The sequence below is a fragment of the Cynara cardunculus genome (genome assembly GCF_001531365.2).
Source record: "Cynara cardunculus var. scolymus isolate 2C chromosome LG 12, CcrdV1, whole genome shotgun sequence".
Lineage (NCBI taxonomy): Eukaryota > Viridiplantae > Streptophyta > Magnoliopsida > Asterales > Asteraceae > Cynara > Cynara cardunculus.
In genome coordinates, this window is record NC_037539.1 from 6,699,349 (window position 1) to 6,713,814 (window position 14,466).

General features: G+C 35.0%; 2 protein-coding genes across 2 annotated transcripts; one reads left to right on the plus strand and one right to left on the minus strand.

Moving 5' to 3' along the window:
* The first annotated feature begins 574 nt into the window (after positions 1–574).
* On the plus strand, positions 575–5,607 carry LOC112522838 (lysine-specific demethylase JMJ706-like). Its single transcript, XM_025132152.1, has 9 exons — positions 575–803; positions 1,114–1,270; positions 1,914–2,133; positions 2,407–2,460; positions 2,778–2,857; positions 3,288–3,565; positions 4,243–4,632; positions 4,913–5,103; positions 5,320–5,607. The coding sequence occupies exons 1-9, from the start codon at positions 575–577 to the stop codon at positions 5,605–5,607; spliced, it is 1,887 nt and encodes a 628-aa protein (XP_024987920.1).
* A 317-nt stretch (positions 5,608–5,924) lies between these two features.
* LOC112523615 (DNA-directed RNA polymerase V subunit 5C) lies at positions 5,925–12,405 on the minus strand. The gene is made up of 4 exons (XM_025133285.1): positions 12,118–12,405; positions 9,736–9,912; positions 7,227–7,340; positions 5,925–6,050 (listed from the first exon to the last, which is right to left on the minus strand). Exons 1-4 carry the CDS (start codon positions 12,403–12,405, stop codon positions 5,925–5,927), a joined length of 705 nt encoding a protein of 234 aa, XP_024989053.1.
* Between the last annotated feature and the right edge of the window lie 2,061 nt (positions 12,406–14,466).

Consider the following 14,466-nt stretch of genomic DNA (forward strand, 5'->3'; position numbering starts at 1 on the left):
TGGTGGTTATTTGTATTTTTTAAGAAGCTTTAGAATTGGACGGCTGAGATTTATTTACTGATAATCTCGATTTCGATTCAATTTGGCTCCATTCCGGTTTGAATTCGAGAAAAGAAGACAGCGATTAGCGGTTAGATGCTCTAAATTATGAAACTAGCATTGTTTGATTTACACCATTAATTGATGCCATCATGATCCTGATTTATGATCACAAATGATTTCAGATCTGTGTTTCTTGAGTTCTAGGAATCGCTGATTCTTAGTAGATCTTTCTATTTCGATACTTCTTATGAAGATCGAAGTGGGATTTTGTGTATGAACGATCAAACTGGCTGTTTCATTTGTATTTTTACAGTTTATGGAAGCGGGATTTTGTAGATCACACTCAGGAAAAACAACAAACACTTGGTGTGCTTAACTTAATAGTGTATATCTACATGAATTTTGCCTAAAACTTGTACATATTGCAAGAATTCCTTTCTGTTTCTTCGATTTGTTAAGCAAATATCACAGGTGATTGTGATGTGTATTCGAAGGACCAGAAATTATGCCCAACAAACTGAATCGAAACAGGATGGAGTTTTCTTCATTTTCTGAAGCAAGTAGCTCCAGAAAGCATTTGAAATCATGTATGTTTGGAAGTTTTAGCAAGAAGGGGTTCCAGAGGGATCAATCTCGCACGACTGATGATCTGGAATGGATTAATCGGATTACAGAGTGTCCAGTCTATCATCCTGCAATCGAGGATTTCGAGGATCCGTTGGAGTATCTTCAGAAAATTGCACCGGAAGCATCAAAATATGGTATGTTTTGATTTTCTTTTCGAGTTTCGTTATATAATCGCCAATGAATATGCAAGATTGGTTAAGCCTAATGCCATACTAGTTCAGATTATCATTGGAATATCATGTTTATTTTAGAGCTAAATGCATGAAATAGCAACCTACTTTTATAAATTCGTCAAAGTACAACGCCCTGATAAAAAATAATTTGAAAGTACAATACTGTAATAGGAGAAAATGAAAGTACAATGCTGTAATAAGGAAATTTATGAAAGTAGGTTGCTACTACGTGCGTTCTTATGGTGTTAAGAATTAACTAAACTGTCTATAGGAGTATGCAAGATCGTTCCTCCTTTAACTTCTGGCGCTCCAACTGGTGTTGTAATGAAGAAGGAGAAACCAGGTTTCAGATTTACACCTAAAGTTCAGCCCCTTCGGATTGCTAGATGGACGATGGACGACAAGAACACATTTTTCATCGGGAGAAAGTAAAGATATTATTGAGTCTTTTGGTCGAATGACCTTTCGTCAGTATTTTTTTTTTAAATCCATGACCTTCTGACAAGGTTTAAGGAGAATGCCATTGTTTAACAGAAGAATGTCCCTTCCATACGCAAGAATACCTAAAAATGTGTAAGAAGGTTAGGGATTTAAAAAGCACATGGTCATTTGGCTAAATAACCAGATTTTATTGGGCCTTTTGGTTGAATGACCTTCTGTAAGGTTTTTTTTTTAAATACACGACTTTCTGATAGGTTTAAGGAGAACGCCACTGTGTAATAGAAAAACGTCACTTTCATGCACAAGAACGCCTAAAAACATGTAAGAAGGTCATGGATTTAAAAAGCACCTGGTCATTTTAGCTAAATAACCAGATTTTATTGGGTCTTTTGGTTGAATGACCTCCTGTCAGTTTTTTGTTAAATCCATGACCTTCTGACAGGTTTAAGAAGAATGCACAGTTTAACGGAAGAGTGTCACTTTCATACACAAGCACGCCTAAAAACATGTAAGAAGGTAAAAAACACATGGTAATTTAGCTAAATAACCCGATTTCATTTGGGTGTCCAACTATTAGTACTGCTGTCATCGGTTATGATCAACCTGATATAACCTATGCCTTTCTTTCAGAAGCTACACTCTTCGTGATTTTGAGGTCATGGCAAACAGGGTGACGGCTAACAAATATTGTTTATCGGGATGTCTTCCATCCGCATATTTGGAAAGGGAATTTTGGGTCGAAATGATGCATGGCAAGAAGGGAACAGTCGAATATGGAGTGAATGTAGATGGAAGTGCTTTCTCGTCTTCCTCTAATGATCACCTTGGAAACAGCAAATGGAACTTGAAGGTCTCCTAGTTTCCATTTCCTTCAGTAGTCGGGTCATTTACGTATCTAACCTTAAATGAGATTTTAATTAAATCCATTACCTCCTGACCTGTTAGAAGAAAAATGGCTTCATGCTCATCAGAAGGTCATGGATTTAATAAAAATCTCGTTTAAGGTTATATACCTAATATCTCTTCAGTAGCCACACAACAAACTGTTTTCTTTGATGTCTAGACTTCTAGTTTTGCATACATACCATTTTTCTTCTAATCTATCTCCCATTTTTGGTTTCAGAAACTTCCAAGACTGCCGAGATCAGCACTTCGTTTGGTGGAAAATCCCGTTCCGGTAACATGATACTTTCTTTTTATAGAATTGCTCGTACTCCCTCTGTCCCAAAATAAATATCCACATTTCTATTTTAAGTGTCAACTTCCAAAAGTGCTTACTTTCCGTCTCTACCCCTAATTACGATATGTAGAAATTCATAAGCCTCTATTATTTAGGGTAAAATTGTCATTTAATTAATTAAAATGTGTAACAATTACAAATTTCTAAAACCGTGTGCGTTTTAGTTTTCATTTTGGATATTTATTTTGGGATTAAGGGACACGATACATTGGGGTTTTCTGCGCATTTGACATGCCTGATTTTGACTTGTACAGGGAGTGACCGATCCCATGCTGTACATAGGAATGCTCTTCAGTATGTTCGCGTGGCATGTAGAGGATCACTATTTGTATAGGTATACTATAATTTTGGTGGCTTTTTCTAACTTGATAACCATACCAAACCAAACGATCCTAGTATATCCTATTCGAGAGTAGGATCTGGGGAGGGTTAGATGTATGTAAACCTGATATCTAACTCAAGTGCGTTTGGTACGAGGACTATACTGGACGGGAGCGAGATTGAGGTAGGTGGATGAAAGAATTCTGGAAAGTTTTAGGGTTTTAATTTGATATGTGTAGTGTACTGATTGCCAATCTTGTCCCATCTCTTTGATTTTTGTTTCATCTATTTTGGTGGGACTAGAAAAATGCATTTTTGCCCCCCCATAGTCCTATCTTGTCCTAGTCTAATGTCGCACCAAACATGAGACAACACATTTTTGTCTTGTCTTGTCCTGTTTTAGTGGTAGTCGATTTGAATGTATTTATCTTCTCTTCTTTCAGTATTAATTATCATCATTGTGGGGCACCAAAAACATGGTATGGAGTTCCTGGTAGTGCTGCTCACGAGTTCGAGAAGGTTATCCGCCGTCATGTTTACACTAGAGAAATTTTGCCAACTGATGGAGGAAATGGAGCTTTCGAGTTGCTTGCAGAGAAAACGACTATGTTTCCTCCAAAGATCTTGTTGCAAAATCGTATCCCGGTCTACAAAGTTGTCCAATCACCGGGGGAGTTTGTCATCACCTTTCCTAGAGCATATCATGCGGGTTTCAGTCATGGTATGTGATGATGATGCTATGGTGGATCCTTTGGTTAGAATGACCTTCTGTCAGGTTTCTTTTTAATTCCTATAACCTTCTGACAGGTTTGAGGATGTCACTACTTAACAGAAGAATGTCACTTCTATATACAAGAATGTCTAGAAACGTGTCAAAAGGTCATGGATTTAAAAACCACTTGTGAGGAGGTCATTTGGCTAAAAAAACTATGCAATTGTTAGAGTCCTATATCAGCTAGACTTTGACCATTTCTCCTCAACATATGTTGAACTCTCCATTTTCTCTTCAAGGGCATTTTGGAGAGTAATCTAATGGGGTTATACATATTCACAGGAGTGTCTTTCCGGGTAATGTCTTGCTTTTGAGGTCAAACCTATTAATTTTGAAACTAGTTTCGTTACAAAATTTGCACCAAGACGTTCTTTTGTATGGAATTCTCTTCAAATCGTAATGAATGTCTATAAGTCGAAAACTAGTTGGCTTGGCCTCAAAAGTGAAACAATACCTCTTCTTTTGGAACAAAACCAAACCAAACCAAACCAAACAAACCCAATATATCTCACCCGAAGGTGGGGTCAGGGGGAGGTGAGATATATGCAGACCTGACCTCTACCTTAAAGAGTAGAGCAGTTGTAGCCTTCTAAAACTTTGATCATTCAATTTCACTTTGCAAGTAGGCTTCAACTGTGGAGAGGCGGTGAACTTTGCAGCCCATGACTGGTTCCCATTTGGCGGGGCTGCTAACGAGAGATATGCACTTCTTCGAAAGAAGCCCATCATTCCTTATGAAGAAATTCTATGTAAAGAAGCTATGATTCTTTCCTCCAAGACTCGAAAAGATGATACTTGCGATCCTGATGCGGTTTCTGAGCGTTTTATCAAGATCTCATTTACATCTCTAATTCGAAAGCATGATTGTGCCCTTTTGTGGTTGAAATCACTCGACCGATCTCTTAGAATTGCTTCAAATCTCGAAGAAACCATCAGCTGCAGCCTCTGCAAACAGGATTGTTATGTGGCTAATGTCATCTGCAACTGTTATGTTGATCCCATATGTGTTTTTCATGGTAAACCCTCTTGATACCAGTTTCTAATTGCCAAATTATTGTAGTTGTATTAGATGGAGGAGCAAACGAGAACATAGTCAAAATAACGGAATGCGAGAACAGTCAAATCACATGTGATCACGGAACACGATCAATGTAAGGGAACGGTGCATGGGCGACTTGGCCAACCTCGCGCGTAATCACATGTGGTTTTACACGTGAGTTTAGTGTAAAATCACATGTGATTTGGCAGTTCTCCTATTTTTCCTTGTTTGAACCCAACTTGGTTGTATTAATATAGCACATATTACAGATACAGAACTCTTTAAATGCGGTTGTCGGAGCGATCGTTTTCTTTCTGTGAGACGAGACCTACCCAAAATGAAAGACGTGGCGAAAAAGTTCGAAGAAGAAGAAAAGTTAATCCGGGGGGCAGAGAAACGGACGAAACATGACAATTGTGTTTCTCCTGGCTGCAATCGACACCGGAAGGTACACTTCACGAACTCTAAAATAGTCAACTTGATCACAAGTCTATGATCAGAGTAACAAAATTGACTTTATAGGCCACTAAATATGTTTAAATGTTCTACTCAAATTTTTTGTTATCCTGTTATTAGTTGTTAGAGCATCTCCAACAGATTATGTAACCATCCGTTTTTGCTAATAATGTTTTAAGACGTGTATTTTGGATCAACTTTGAACCAGGGTCAAGATACATCGGATCGGATCAGATATGTTGATACAAAGATTCAACACAGTAAAGTATGTGGAAAAGAGGGTAGTAGGTGTAGAAAACTGAAGACATTTTGTGGGAAGAACATTGCCAAGGTTGATGTGGCAACACCTGTAAATAAGAGAGGGACCAGGGGTAAAATAGGAATTTCACCCACGTGGAAGGAGAGAAGATCAAGTGGTAGACTGAAGGAATTAAACAAGAAATATGGAAAGAAGGCTTCTAAGTGCCACCTTTGTTGTTCCAAAATTGCCCATTAAATTGTATATAATTTAGTATTTTATTAATAGAATTATTAGCTTGTAATAGTTTCAAATATATTCACTTTTATGGTGTTCGTTCGCATTGAAAAGGTAACACTTCTTATTTTTTGTTTGTATGTATAATTACATAAAATAAGAAGTGTTACCGTTTTTGTGCATATGTAACAGCAAATCTGATCTATCTTTTCATAAAAGTCAGAAAATTGAAGTGCGCATATGTTTGTAACTATCAAAAGGTTAACCTGACCCAAAATTGTACGAACGTTTTGAACTGGTTTTATATGTTCCTAATAAAACCATGACGGCTTAGCAATTCACATCACATAGCGATAGGTAACAAATGAACCTGTTATGTTGCTGTTATAAGTCACTTTCACCACCTGCTTCTTTTCGAGTCCATAGTACCTTGCGATAGCATCGGTCGCCAGCATATATGGAATCTAAAAGTACAAAAAAATAAAAAATAAATTACTTTAAAACAAACCCGTTTATTCAAATAGTGCGTATCAAAGATCATCGGAGGTAGGTGTTAATAAACCATGTTGTTTCTATCAGAATCTACGTATGTACTTCACAAATGTGAATAAACCATAGTACCGGATAAAAAAAACTTAGACAAGCAATAGCAGAAAACGAAAATCATTTAACTTTTTATATATTTTATTTTCCAATATAATTAACTGTATGTTATTATCTACTAATTTGGGCTCCTATTATATAATTAAAATAGTGAACATATTTTATCTACTAATTTTTTGGACTATTGTCGATAATTATCGAGTTTGTATTTTCCATATGTCTTGCACGTGCTTAAGGCCACATGATTAGGCCCCAAAATCATGGGATTGGAATGAAATGAAAATCCAAATCCCTCCAAATCCAATCTAATTTCGTAAACCAAACGGGACCTTAGTTTTAAGATTTTGATATCGCTATTATGTTGGAGATTCAAACTAGAAAAAGAGTTGATATATAATAATGTAGGGTCTTTCTCATTATATCAAATCCTGCCAATAGTATGCTTGATGAACTACCCTTTATGTGTTCATGCGAAAATAGCAAAACTTTCACCCTCTAGGCGTTGTAACCGAGTCTTTCAAAAAGATAACCGGCTTGGCTCGATTTTATGATGATCTACAGGCTAGAGCCTAGACGTTATGAGTTTGAACTACCCTTAGGTGGCGTTTGGGTTACATATTGTCTAGTCATTATGAGTTATTTGAAGGATTTCCTGGATTTGAAATTCCGGGATCTCATTGAAATTTCACAAACATGAGATTTTGAAATCCCACAGAAGTGGTTGGTATTTCACGGTATTCCGTAGGATTTGTAAGTACTAAATTTTTTAAATATGTTAAAAACATTTGTTTTGTAATAATCAATTAATAAAAATGTGATAATATTTTTATAAATTATATATAAAGAATGAAATTCAATTTCATTCCAAATCCTACAAACCAAACATGGCAAAGATTCCAAATTAATACTTCCAATTCCAAATCCTTCCATGAAATTCAAATCCCTCAAAACTATTCCATCAAACTAAACGCCCCCTAAGAGTTCAAAAAATGGGTTAATTCTTGGTTGCGGAATGAATTAGTAGACAATAATCTTACCTTATTGTCGGCCAGTTCATACTTTTTAAGCAATTGCTCCTTCTCTTCAGTAGTCAATATTTCATGCTTTGGCGCAGCAACATGTGTTGTAATGTTGACAAACAGTTCAGTAATCTAAAAACCAGATCAATGCATTAGAATTCAAACAAGGATCACTAAAAGAAGAGTACTAAATGTGAAGTATGCCCAAATGTGTAATTTTTGACATATTTAAGAGGGTAATTAAAAAAGGGTAAATATGGAAATGCAGTACCGGTTTCATTTTTTACTTGAAGTATATAATATTTATATAATAACAAATACTCACACACTCCTCACCACAAGAAGGCTAGGATTTACTGGTAACCCAGATATACCATTGGGCCGATGATCCTATGGTTTCCGGTTTTCATCTTTTAGAGGATATATTATGTCCAAGCATAAGAGGGGTATACGATTTGTAAAATGAAGCTCAATAAAAATGAGTGAATTGGATTTTCAATCAATATACTTTTGGAGATGCAAAATGAACCACTGACTTGCAATTTCTTGCATTTTTGACCATCATTTAACAAAATAAAATGGTTGTTTTGCAATGAACTGAACACGAACAAGTTTGGTTATTTCAAATGCCAAAGTTTGCAAATTTCAGTGTATGGCTGTTTACAACAAAGTGAGAAATACAAGTTGAAAATTAACTAAAAGCTTTAGGGGGTGTTTGGGAAAGCGTTTCAAACGGACTTATTGACTTATACCGGTGCCAAACCGGTAATAAGTCATTTTGGAGTGTTTGGATAAAAAAAAAAAAAAGTGCTTATACCGGTACCAAACCGGTAATAAGTCGTTTTTGATAAGTTAAACCCTCTTGACTTATTTGACAGATTACCCTTTTAACCCTGGTTTCTCATCGCATCCATCTCATCATCGTTGCCGGCAAGACTTCCACAGACGACGTTCTTGCTGGTTTCGTTCGCATCGTTGCCGGCTATCGCATCCGATCTTGCTGGTTAAGAACCTTTAATCGCCGGCGACCTGGTGATGCTTTAATCGCCGGCGACCTGGTTTAGGGTTTAGAGCCGACGACGAGAAGGAGGCGACGAGGCGAGGCCGGCGACCTGGTGATGCTTTAATCGCCGGCGACCTGGTTTAGGGTTTAGAGCCGACGACGAGAAGGAGGCGACGAGAAAGGGAACGCACGGAGAGGAGACGGCTTGATTTCTTTTCTAACCCTCAACTGGTACATAACCTCAAATGAACCGGGGTGTTTTGGTCATTTTGCTTTTTCGTACCGCTATAAGCTAATCCAAACACTTTTTACAAAACTCCAGTTTGATACCTCATAAGTTAATAAGCACTTTTACAAAAAAGCATAAGTTGTTTTAAATAAGCAATCCCAAACACCCCCTTAGTATCAGTTATCATAAAAAATGAAAAGAATTGTGCTCCTGGATCTAGTTGAAGGCTGCACACTATCCTGAACTCGACTTTTTTCTGATTAAACCAAACCAAACCAAACAAGCCAAGTTTATCCAACCCAAGGGTGGGATAGACTAAAAGATGGTCATTCAATTCCCCGAGATGACCATTCGTCTACACAAAATGGCTATCCATTTCCCCAAATAGATGAATTTTTTTAACAAGGATTACCAAACAGTGATGATTTTCCTTAGAATCTATTTGTTAAAAAAAATTAAAGGCTAATCAATTTACATCTGAATCTATCATTGCAAATCATTGCTACTGTAATACATATCACTCAAAAGCCTTCCGTTTACGAAATTTCTATGTTATAACCGTATAAAGAGTTTTCTATAAAATCTTAAGTGGAGCTGAATGATTTAAGTGACTTCCTAGTGCTTAAGCTCTACACAGGGATTAAGAGTACTTAAAAGATGCATAAACAATTTATATAAATATAAAAATGTATAAATATCATTAGAAGAACATATAACCATAGGACTAATAAGTTGATGGTACATCATTTTGGTACAATTATTTTTCTAAATATAAAAATGTATAAATATCATTAGAGAACATATAACCAGCAGCGAAAAGTCGATTAATCCCCATGTTACTATTTTGGACTGCTTAATCCAACAATTAGTGCTGATCGAGTGGGTGGATGATGCTTAAGCTTAGACTGCCCATTAAGCTCCTCTAACTAATAGAAGCGGTGGGTCATGCTGGGCAATTTAGCTAAATGACCTTCTCCAGATGCTCATTTTGCTGAACAACCCTTTAGTGTATTTCTAAGTTTTTGTGAGAGCAAACTGTTTAGGACTGGGGGCAGGTTAGAAAAAGACCATTAAGCTAAAAAGGTTAAAAGGTCATGCTCCCAATTGAAAATCCATTTAAGGTCATTTATCCAAAAAAAACCCGAGTGATGCTTATAACATCTAGGCGAAACTTAAGTGGCACTAAGGGAGATTTATTAGAACCCTGTATATAAGTGGGACATACGGATAATGATCTTTGCTTGATGGACGTTTTCTTTGATCCTTGAATTAATAGAAAAATGTGGGCATCTTACAGGGAACATTTCCACCTTGACTTGAAATTCATCAAACACTGTCCGAGCAAAATGATTCATCTTGTCTTGCAAAACTATGATAATCCGGTGCAAGCTCTCCTTATTGGGGATGTTAAACAAAATGTGAGTAGCTTTTGCTTTGTTTATCTCCCCAGGACCACAGAAAATGACCAAAATCTGGAACACAAGAGAAAATATTGTCAGGGAACTTGCAAAGCATATTAAAGACGGCATTAAATGCAGAAATTGGCTACTACAATATCAGTTTACACACGAAATGGCCTTCAAGATATATTGCAATGCTTTTCACACAAAAATGAACCCAATTCAGTATAGCTGAAGAACTGAACTTATCATACAAAAGAAGATTTAGTTTATTAAGCCCACAATCAGCACTCCAAGATTCGATCAAGGAAACCTCACCGCACCAGAAGGTTTGCACATTGGGCCTTAAAGATGAATCCTCAGTATCTAAAATAAAACCCAATAAAAAGGTCACCAAAAATTAGGAAGCATGTGGTATACGAAGTCGGTTACCATTTATTATGAAAAAACCACCCTTCTTGCCAAATCTAGGTCTGTTGTTGGAGTTGGACCAAGTCATTTTGAAATGTTTCTAGAAATTTAATTTGAAAATGAGGTCATCCAAAATCTCAAGAAAAGTCAAACAAACTAAGAAGCTTGTTACATGTTGAAGATATGTAATACAGCTCTGGTACAGAGTTGAGAATAGGAAGCAAAATTGAGAATAGAGAGAGAGATGCAGAAGTTTTATGTATTATGACTTGTACAAAGAGCTTCAATTATAGAATAAGATAAGAAAGTCTAATCACCTTTAATTAACACTTCTCATTGTCATACATCCACATGAGCAATTACCATGAGTTAGTTGACTAACAAACAATCACAAATAAGAGAAGTGCTACTGCTGATGTATGATTAACTAACAATCACATACAACTTTAGCAGTAGTACTTTTCTTATTTGTGATAAGTTAGTCAACTAACTTATAGTGATTACTCATGGATATATGACAATGAGAAGAGTTAATTAGAGGGGATTATATTTTCTTATCTTATTATATAATCGTAGCACTGTAGCTATTTTTTCTTTTTTTATTAACCTGGATATCCAACCCGCTATGAGAACCGACTAATCCCATAGCGACCACCTGCTTTGCTGATAGTCCGAAATCACCGCATTTGAACCTCCGTGGCCACAATGAGATTTTTATTCTTCCTTGGATTTGAACATGGGATCTGTAGCTATGTTTTGTAAGGGCCATAATACAGAAAACTTGTGCATCACTCTCTATGTTCAATTTTGCTTTCTGTCTTCTATCATTGTTGTATTATGATATCAAAGCACCAAAGATTCAACTCTCTTCAATCTTTTTAGACTGTCTGAAGATTCATTTCATGTTCATTCTGCTATCACAATTTGACGCGATGGTTCAGACACAAGTCCAGAATACACCAAATAGGAACAACGATCCATTCTTCCTCAATAATTCAGATAATCCAGGTCTGATCCTTGTTTCTCTGATTCTAGAAGATGAGAATTATATGGAGTACAGCCATGACCATAGCACTCCCCTCGAAGAATAAAATAGGATTCATCAATGTAATCATTCCGAAACCTAATGATTCCGATGCAGACATACTCAATTCTCGGGATTGCATCTACAATATGGTCATGTCTTGGATACTAAATTCGGTATCCAAGGAAACTTCATTTAGCATCATTTTTTTCCTAGACACCGCTGCAAAGATATGGTCAGATCTTAAATACCAATTTCAGCATAGCATCGGCCCGAGGATTTTTCGGATCCGATAAGATCTGATGATTTTTGCTCAAGGTCATGATAGTGTGGGTGTTTACTTTAACATTATCAAATCTAACATTATGGATTTCTACGTCTACATTTGCCAAAATCATTGCCAATGTGATCTATTGATTTCCAACAATTGCTTACAACTGTTGTACCCTAACCAAGTGATATAAATGATTGTATGACCCTTGGATATGAACATTTTGGCAACAAATATAATGAATTGAACAAACAAGTAACACATTATCAGAAACTTGGAGAAAAATTTCAAACAAAAAATGGAGAAAGTAAGAGGAAATATAGAAGTTCAGTCGGATATATATATAAATACAGATAGATAGATAAATGATCAAACGGGAAGGATACCTATTAAAAAGAACAAGAAAACTGATGAATTATATGTGATTTTACACTAAATAGGTATCGTTTTCGTGTTCTAGATAGGTATCGTTTTCACGTTTGATCCTGCATATGTCATGTATGTACGTATATGTATATATTGTTTCTGTACGCTCCGACACAAGACTACAAACCCCTAACGAAACGGATACCTTTTTGGATGGGTTGGAGGAGAAAGGGGCACAGATACGGAGATGATCAGGATCAGGCTGGTTTCCAAACACCGAACGGAAGTCGGCGAGAGAGCGAGTGATCTCGGAGTCGTTGATGACGCAGCCTCTATCTCTTAACATTTCCAAAACAGTTCGGCGTGCAAGGTAGTAACGGTGGCTCTCCGGTGGGCCGGCATCAGCCTTGTTAATAATGCAGGAGTTTTCACCAACATGAGTGCTTCTGGTTGGACTTACATAGCCAAGTCCTGCTGTGCTGCGACTCGCCATTTTTAGGCTTGAAAATGGGGGCGGAATGATTTCAGTTGTCAGTCAGTGAAGCAGGAGAGGGAGACGAAACGTGTCAAAGATGGTGAGAGAGATGGAGGCTGTACGGACATAAAGACGATCAAAATGGGGATCGCCGAAAATAATATCTCTAATAATCTATGTTACCTTATAAAGTAAATTTATCAAAAGTCTTAAAAACAATTTTTAATGTATAAAGTTTTAAAAATAATTTATAATGCATTAAGTACTACTATTTTATGTATTCAATCTTTAAATCTTTTAATATACAATTACAATAACACATAGTACAAGTTACCAATACACATTATTACCTTTTCTTTTCATGTTCCCAAGATACTTTTGACACCTTTCACTCATGTCTTTACCCTCTCATACCTCTATGTCTTCTCCTCATCCCCCAATGTGAGATTCAAATTGATATTCACCATGAGTTATTAAAAGTTCTCACATTTAATTGTTCTAGAACTCTCACTCTCTAGCTCTTGATTTTTTGCTCTTGGTGTAAATTGAATACATTTGTTAAGTCGTTTAAATATGTTGGATTTTAAATATATTGGATTTTAAACTGTCATATAATTTTTTTCATCGATAGACTGTAATTGGAACCCTAATCTTATTTATTCAAATTGTATTAATATGTAAAGACCAAGTGTAACTTATATCATCGTTATTCTCTAATAAAACCAGTGAAACTTCAAAACACGGCTCGCGTCACATTGCACGGGTACACAACTAGTTATGTTATATTTTTTTAGAATAGAACATGAAAAAGTTAAAATTTCTAAAAAAAATTACATCAAACTCCAACAGCTACTATATTTTATTAATTCAACCGTTGACTATATTAATAAAATATTCAATACATTTAATAAAATATTATTTTTCGTTCTTATACATTTAACTTTAATAAGTTTAATTTGTTGAATATGACTAAAATATTGTTTCTCTCTTTTCTATACAGTTTTAGAGATTTCCTCTAAATTTAGAGATTTTTAGAGCATCTTCAACAACTATGCTAAAATGGAGAAAAGTGAGATTTTAGCATTTTTGTTACTTCAACATCTATGTTATCCTCAATACTACAAGTCTACAATATAGAAAAGAAGAGAGAGATTGTAAAAGTCTCGAAATCTAGAAAAATCTCTAAAACTTTATAAAAGAGAGAGAAACAATATTTTAATCATATCCAACCAAATAAACTTATTAAAGTTAAATTTGTAGAAGAGAGAAATAATATTTTATTAAATGTATTGAATATTTTATTAATACTATAAGGGTACTCGCACAATGCAGCGAGATATATCTTGATTTTAATATTTCATTTTATTCTTTATCTCGGTCGATGTTATAATATGATATTATGTTATTTTGATAAAACGATGATGTTTTTATTTTTGAATAAAATATAAATTTGAAGATATCATAAAATTTTGACAAAAGTATATCGATATTAGTATCAAATTAACTATTTAAAATTCCTCATTTTTTGGGTAATTTTTTAATTCAATTTTTTTTATTATAACTTAATTTAGGTACAATAACGAAATAATTTATATTTGGTTTGATAATATAATTTTCCTATGAAGATACTAATTAATTATTTTATTATAACTCAATAATTATTCTAATTATATTTTAGATTTTTATATTTTAAAATGAGATGTTTATCTTGTATTTGATTATGTTTATCCACAGTTAGTTATACGAATTCAAACATCGAGCTTTAATAAGTTGTATTTATGCATAATTTACTTGTAATCTTGAATTTTAAGTAATATGCATCAATATATAGTACTTTATGCATAAAAAAAATGTTTTTTAAGAGTTTTAGTCAAATGCTTTATAATATAGTATAGATAACTAATGCTAAAATTGCTAAATTAGAATAGCTATTGGAGTTAGATGTAATTTTTTTAGAAAATTTAACTTTTCACACTCTATTACTGAAATTTATTAACATAGGTGTGGAATATGCTCTTACAATCTATCTAATATTTTCTCTATTTTAGAATTAAGGACAACATAGCTGTTGGAGCAATA